We start from the raw sequence: 7,189 nt of genomic DNA, 5'->3' as shown, positions 1-7,189 counted from the left end.
GCCTCCCGGGTTCACGCCATTCTCCTGCCTCAGCCTCCTGAGTAGGTGGGACTACAGGCACCCGCCACCACGCCCGGCTAATCTTTAGTATTTTTAGTAGAGACGGGGTTTCACTGTGTTAGCCAGGATGGTCTCGATCTCCTGACCTCGTGATCTGCCTGCCTTGGCCTCCCAAAGTGCTGGGATTACAGGCATGAGCCACCGTGCCCGGCCGAAAAACCATATATATTAAATATATATATATAAAATAAAAATTAAAAAAATAAAAAGCAGAGCTGACAGCCTTTCCTTTGCTTCAAACCATTCAACAGTGCTCCAGTGGCCTCAGGAGAAAGCCCACATCTTTTGCCTGGTGTTCAAGGCCTCCTGTGACCTGGTCCTGCCTCCTCCACTGGGGGCACCCATGAGACTGAAGTTGTTTTTGTTTTTTTGTTTTACTGTTTTTTTTCTTGATACAGAGTTGTGTTCTGTTGCCCAGGCTGGAGTGCAGTGGCGGGATCGGCTCACTTCAACCTCCATCTTTGGGTTCAAGTGATTTTCCTGTCTCAGCCTCCTGAGTAGCTGGGATTACAGGCGCCCGCCATCACACCCAGCTAATTTTTGTATTTTTAGTAGAGACAGCGTTTTGCCGTATTGACCAGGCTGGTCTTGAACTCGTGACCTCGTGATCCACCCACCTCGGCCTCCCAAAGTGCTGGGATTACAGGCATAAGCCACCCCATCCTCTCGAGACTGAAGTTATTTTGTGACTGGATTGTCCAATGCTGTCTTTTGCTTCCGGGCCTCAGCACAGGCTGTGCCCTAAGTATGCTTGGGCTCCCACTGACCCTGAAGCCCACCTCTCCTGACTGGCTCACTCACCACCTCCTCCTCCATCTCCTGTTCGCCTTCGGCACCGCCTCCACTCCGGGTGAACAGCGCCTTCTGTTTCTCTGCCATCTCGTAGGTGGGCTGCATTTCGGGATCGTCCCGCAGTGTGTCCAGCTTGGGGTGGAACCACTCCCACTGCGTGGTGCGGTTCAGCGACTCCAGGACAGACAAGGGGTCCTCGGGCCGCTGGTTCAGGATCTTGGTCAGCAAGTTCACCAGGTGCTCGTACCTGCCTCCCACAGGAGGAGTGGGAAGAGAGGGGCCTCACTCACTCAGCTCACTGAGCCGGCTCCCATGTGCCTGGCCCTGTGCCTGGTGCTGGGGACACAGTAGGGAACAGAAAAGGTTCCTGCCCAGGTGTAGCTGACATTTATTTATTTATTTACTTATTTTTATTTATTTATTTATTTTTTGAGATGGAGTCTTGCTCTGTTGCTCAGGCTAGAGTGCAGTGGTGCATCTCTGCTCACTACAACCTCTGCCTCCCAGGTTCAAGTGATTCTCCTGCCTCAGCCTCCCGAGTAGCTGGGATTACAGGCACCCGCCACCATGCCCGGCTAATTTTTGTATTTTTAGTAGAGACGGGTTTCACCATATTGGTCAGGCTGGTCCTGAACTCCTGACCTCGTGATCTGCCCGCCTCAGCATCCCAAAGTGCTGGGATTACAGGCATAAGCCACCATGACCGGCCGACATTCTTTTTTTGAGACAGAGTCTCGCTCTGTCGCCCAGGCTGGAGTGCAGTGGCGTGATCTCGGCTCACTGCAAGCTCCGCCTCCTGGGTTCACGCTGTTTTCCTGCATCAGTCTCCTAAGTAGCTGGGACCACAGGTGCCTGCCACCACGCCTGGCTAATTTTTTGTATTTTCAGTAGAGACAGGGTTTCACCGTGTTAGCCAGGATGGTCTCTACCTCCTGACCTAGTGATCTGCCCGCCTCAGCCTCCCAAAGTGCTGGGATTACAGGCGTGAGCCACCGCGCGTGGTCTCCTGGCCGACATTCTTATGATGGAGACTGAGACTAATCAAACAAGCAAAATATATATAGCGTGTCAGGCATGGGGTGGTAATTTATAGGGTGACACATAAAGTACTGAATGGGGCCTGGGGGTGCCAGGGATGGGAGAGGGTTTGCAATTTTATTTTTTAAATTTATTTTTCAGACGGGGTCTCGCTCTGTTGCCCAGGCTGGAGTGCAGTGGTGCGACCTTGGCTCACTGCAGCCTCTGTCTCCTGGGTTCAAGCGATTTTCCTGCCTCAGCCTCCTAAGTAGCTGGGATTACAGGCGCCCGCCACCACGTCCTGCTAATGTTTTTGTATTTTTTGTAGAGACAGAGTTTCATCATGGTGGCCAGGCTGGTCTCAAACTCCTGACCTCAGGTGATCTGCCTTCCTCGACCTCCCAAAGTGTTGGGATTACAGGCATGAGCCACCACATCCAGCCAACATTTGTATTCTTCTTCTTATTATTTTTGAGACAGAGTTTTGCTCTGTTGCCCAGGCTGGAGTGCAGTGGTGTGATCTCAGCTCACCACCACCTCTGCCTCCTGGGTTCAAGCGATTCTCCCACCTCAGTCTCCTGAGTAGCTGGGACTACAGGCGCGCACCACCATCCCCAGCTAATTTTTGTATTTTTATTAGAGATGGGGTTTCACTTTGTTGGCCAGGCTGGCCTCAAACTCCTGACCTTGTGATCTGCCCACTTCGGCCTCCCAAAGTGCTGGGATTACAGGCGTGAACCACTGTGCCTGGCCAGCATTTGTATTTTTGTTTTTTTTGACATAAGGTCTCACTTTGTCACCCAAGCTGGAGTGCAGTGGCTCGGTCTTGGCTCACTGCAACCTCTGGTTCCCAGGTTCAAGTGATTCTCCCGCCTCAGCCTCCCCGGTAGCTGGGATTACACGTGTGCCACCATACCTGGCTCATTTTTGTACTTTTTGTAGAGATGGGGTTTTGCCATGTTGCCCAGGCTGGTCTCAAACTCCTGGACTCAAGTGATCTGCCTGCCTCAGCCTCCCAAACTGCTGGGATTACAGGTGTGAGCCACCGGGCCCAGCCACAGTCAGCCTTTGAAACCAAGTTGGTCTGATTTCCAAGCATGTTATGTGTCACCTTTTGCTGTGCAGAAACTGTTTTGTTGGCAGTCTTTGGTGTGGTGTTGGGCCATCATGGAAGTTGGGAAGGGCAAGAAGAAGTGAGACTTTGGCTAGGGCTTCTCAGGAAGACAGCCTGAAGCTCTGAAAAGCTGGCACTTGGGGAATAGCCAGAGGTTAATTCTGACTAGATTCTAGGATCCGAGGAAGGAGCAGGTAGTGACTAGAAATGAAATTTGGACAGTGGGCAGGGGCTGAACCATATAAGGCCTTTTGTTTGTTGGTTTGTTTGAGACAGAGTCTTGCTCTGTTGCTCATGCTGGAGTGCATTGGCACGATCTTGGCTCACTGTAGCCTCTGCCTCCCGGTTCAAGTGGTTCTCCTGCCTCAGTCTCCTGAGTGGTTGAGATCACAGGCCTGCGCCACCACGCCTGGCTTTTTGTATTTTTAGTAGAGACGGGTTTTGCCATGTTGGCCAGGCTGGTCTCGAACTCCTGACTTCGAGTGATCTGCCTCGGCCTCCCAAAGTCCTGGGATTACAGGCATGAGCAAGGCCTTGTATGTCTCAGGTCAGGAGCCTTGAAGGCTGCGGTGAGGAGTCTGAGCTTCCGCCACAGGTAATGGGGAGCCATAGCAGATTCTGAGCATTGGAGGGAGAGGGCCAGCTTTGTGCTTTAGTAAGAACCATTACTTCATCAATCTCATTTCTCCCACTCTCCCGCTTCCTCCCTTGGTTCCAGACATACCAGCTCCTCAAAAACAGCAAGCCTCAGAGACTTTGCGTGTGTCATGTGCTCTGCCTGGCTCACTCTTCTTTCAGTTATCTGTAAGATGCTCTCCCTCGCCTCCTTCAGGGCCCTAATCAAATGTCACCTCCTTGGACAGGCCTTCTCTGACCCACACAATTTATTTTTTTTGAGACGGAGTCTCGCTCTGTTGCCCAGGCTGGAGTGCAGTGGCACGATCTCGGCTCGCCGCAACCTCTGCCTCCCGGGTTCAAGCGATTCTCCTGCCTCAACCTCTCAAGGAGCTGGGATTACAGGCCCATGCTACCATGCCCTGATAATTTTCGTATTTTTCAGTAGAGACGGGGTTTCACCATGTTGGCAAGCCTGGTCTTGAACTCCTGACCTCAGGTGATCCGCCCGTCTCGGCCTCCTAAAGTGCTGGGATAATAGGTGTGAGCCACCGTGCCCGGTCAGACCCCCACTATTTGATGTGTTCCCTAGCCCTCTTAGCCTCCCTTATTTTTGACCTGAGCCCTTAGCTTCAGTTGATCACTTTTTCTGTTTCTTGCCCACTCCCCTATAAGGAGAGCGTCCTAGGCATCTAATGGAGGCTGAGAGCAGTGTATTATGACTACAGCTAAGTGGCTTTGGCAAGTATCTTCCTCAGGCAGGGAGGTTTAGTTGCAGGATAAGAGGGTCTCAGGAGGGCTGGGCACGGTGGTTCATGCCTGCAATCCCAGCACTTTGGGAGGCCAAGATGGGCAGATCACTTGAGGTCAAGAACTTGAAACTAGCCTGGGCAACATGGTGAAACCTTCTCTCCACTAAAAACACAAAAATTAGCTGGGGGAGGTGGAGCGCGCCTGTAACCCCAGCTACTCGGGAGGCTGAGGCAGAAGAATCACTTTAACTCAGGAGGGAGAGGTTGCAGTGAGCCGAGATCGCACCACTGTGCTCCAGCCTGGGCCACAGGGTGAGATTATGTCTGGCAGAAAAGAAACAAAAAAAAAGCAAGAGGACTTGGGGAGCCAAATCATGTGTTCTGGAATCCTGACTCTGCCACATCCTAGCTGTGTAGTTTTGGGTAAGCGACCCAACTTCTCCGTGTCTCAGTCTCCTCCTCTGTAAAGCAGGATGAGCTGATGTGCTCATCTCCGCTGAGAATTAGGTGTGAGTGTGCGCAGTGCTGGCACGTGTCTGGGAAGTGAATGCTAGCTGTTGTTGGCACTGATTCTGACTCTGAGCTGAATTAGAGGCTGGGAGCAGTCACTGGTTTTCCATGAGGGACGATCCCTTGTCTGACTGACTGAGGTAGAGGTAGAGACTTGGGTGGGGCCCCTCCCTGCCTGGGTCCCCCACCCGCGCCACTCCTAGCCCCTGCTCACAGGCTGAGGTCGCAACTGATGCTGGTCTGCAGCAGGTAGGCCTTGGCGTTCTGCACGGCCAGCTCCAGAGGCTCGGGCTCAGGCACTTCGGCACTGTAGTGTGGGAAGCCCAGCTCAGAGGGCGAGAACTGAAGGGCAGGATCATCCCTTATGTAGGGCCCGTGCTGGGCACCTTCAGAGAACTGGTCCGTCTGGTAGAGGTTGAACGGGTCCAAGGGGTTGACTGGGGACTCCGGGAAGGCGGAATCCAGTTGCTGGAACAGGCTGCTTTGGCCCTGCTGGAGCCGCTGCATTAGGCTGGTGGTGAGCTCTGCGGCCTGGATCCTGCTTTCATCCGAGTAAGGCTGGGGCTGGAACTCCAAGGGAAAGCCCGTGTTCATGGATGGGTACTCCACGCTACCCATCCGGGCTTCCTCAGCCTGGAAGGCCCGGGGCATCAGCAAACTCTCCTGTTGGGACAGGCTGCCCCTCTGTGACCAACCCGGGGCGTTACGCCGGGCGTCTGGCGCTATCTGCTGCCCCTCCTCGGGGTCCGCTGCCGGGGGCTGAACTTGGTCCCGACTGTGCTGCCTCTGGGAGGCCTGGGAAGTCCTCCGGTCCGGGGGCTGCTGGGGAGGGCGCTCAGGGTAGGGCGGCAGGTCCCCCATGGTTCGCCAGGAGGAACAGACCTCTGGGAGAAAGGCTTACAGACAAGGAAGCCAAGCGAGCTACCTGTCGACACCGCCGGTTTCTGAGCACCGGAAGCGGGGCCGTTACCGGGGAGGGCGCGGGGAGCCGGGCCAGGGTGGGTTCCGCGCAGGCTCCGGGCGGCGCGCACTCCCGATCCCGCGCAGCCCCACGGCGGACGTCGCGCCAGACTCGAGACGGCACCCCGCGCCCCAGGCCCACCCTTTTTCTTTTCAGTAACTTGCCCAAGTTCACATCTTTTATTTTTTTTTTAAGGCAAAGCACCTGCAGGTCAAGCCCCGCCCCGTCCCCCAGCCCCGCGTCCCCGTCCCATCCCCCTTCCCCGCCCCCAGCCCCGTCAGCTGTTCCCCTTGGCCTCGGGTTCCCTGGCGTCCTCAGCAGCCGGGCTAGGGGTCTTCACGACATCTTCTCCAATAGGTGCCAGGGTCTGGGGACTCCGCTCCTCCTTAGAGGTCAGCCCGCTCGCTGCCGTCTCCTGGTGACCGGGGAAGGAAAGGAGGGCCGGTTGGATGGCGTGGTCCCCTCCATGCTCCCATTAAGGCCCTGTCCCCTGATGCCCGTCCCCCACCTTCACCCCGGCCCAGATCCGGCTTCCTCCTTCGCAGCGAAGGCTGCTCCCCCTACCTTGGGTAGGGGGCCCTCGAGACTAGAGTCCAACAGCGCAGCCTCGGTCAGCCCCGAGTCGTCATCCATGCTGATGAAGATGCCCGGGGTCTCGCACTCAGGCCCCTCCTCCCGGAAATCCATGGCTTCCTCAGACGGGGGCGGGCCCGGCCGGGCCGAGGGAGAGAGAGAGGAGGAGGAAGAGGAGGGGGCTCCCATTCCTCCCGGCTTCAGCTTCTGCTCCTCCTCCAGCTGCCGCTTTAAGGCCTTCTCCTGGGCCAGCCGCAGGCCAATGAGGTCCTGCGGGGGCCGGGGGGCCGGGGCCGGGGCCAAGGCCAAGGCCAGAGGCTCCAGGTCGTCCTGAGGGTGGGGAGGGCCACACAGAAGCTCAGAGGTGGGTGGCTCAGAGGACGGCGGGAAAGAGAAGGAACCACCCTGAGGTGGTCCTTGAGTTCTTCACCAAGGGCATGGGGAGGAAAGGGCAGTTGTCTCCCAGACCCCCAACTCCTTTCCAGCAGGAGCATCCCCTGGGAGACGGGTGGCTCAGAGGCAGGGGAGGCCTGAGTCTCTCGGGGTCGGGAGGAGGCCATGGTGAGCCTTGCTGGCTTGGGGTATGGGGTGGGAATCTGAGGATCCAGATGGGTGGGCTGCAGGGCCCTCACCTCCTCCAAGGGCCCCGCAGGCGCTTCCTTGGCTTCTGGCTCCTGCTTACCGCTGGCCTCCAAGATGGTCATGATGGAGTTAGGGATATGAGCTTGCTGGGTGGAGAGCAGGAAGGGGGCACTGGGGACAGCTCTGGCACAGAGACCCCACTTGCCCACCTTA

At 56.3% G+C, this 7,189-nt stretch overlaps 2 protein-coding genes across 4 annotated transcripts in view; both read right to left on the bottom strand.

Moving 5' to 3' along the window:
* RSPH6A (radial spoke head 6 homolog A) overlaps positions 1-5,721 on the bottom strand; it is a 22,299-nt gene extending 16,578 nt beyond the window's left edge. Inside the window, exons 1-2 of the mRNA XM_026457359.1 lie at positions 5,075-5,721; positions 862-1,099 (exon numbers count right to left, since the gene is read on the bottom strand). Of these exons, the coding sequence (XP_026313144.1) occupies positions 862-1,099; positions 5,075-5,721 (885 nt within the window). The remainder of the gene's footprint in view (positions 1-861; positions 1,100-5,074) is intronic.
* Positions 5,722-5,977: 256 nt separating this feature from the next.
* The window catches only part of SYMPK (symplekin), a 48,669-nt gene continuing 47,457 nt past the window's right edge, over positions 5,978-7,189 (bottom strand). For all 3 annotated transcript variants that reach the window (XM_023182364.2, XM_023182365.3, XM_023182366.2), the window contains 3 exons: positions 7,027-7,122; positions 6,386-6,724; positions 5,978-6,236 (listed from right to left, as the gene is read on the bottom strand). In XM_023182364.2, the coding sequence (XP_023038132.1) occupies positions 6,099-6,236; positions 6,386-6,724; positions 7,027-7,122 (573 nt within the window). In that variant the 3' untranslated portion in view covers positions 5,978-6,098. The remainder of the gene's footprint in view (positions 6,237-6,385; positions 6,725-7,026; positions 7,123-7,189) is intronic.

This window comes from Piliocolobus tephrosceles, chromosome 21, assembly GCF_002776525.5.
Source record: "Piliocolobus tephrosceles isolate RC106 chromosome 21, ASM277652v3, whole genome shotgun sequence".
Classification (NCBI taxonomy): Eukaryota; Metazoa; Chordata; class Mammalia; order Primates; family Cercopithecidae; genus Piliocolobus; species Piliocolobus tephrosceles.
This window is presented reverse-complemented; position numbering and strand designations above follow the sequence as displayed.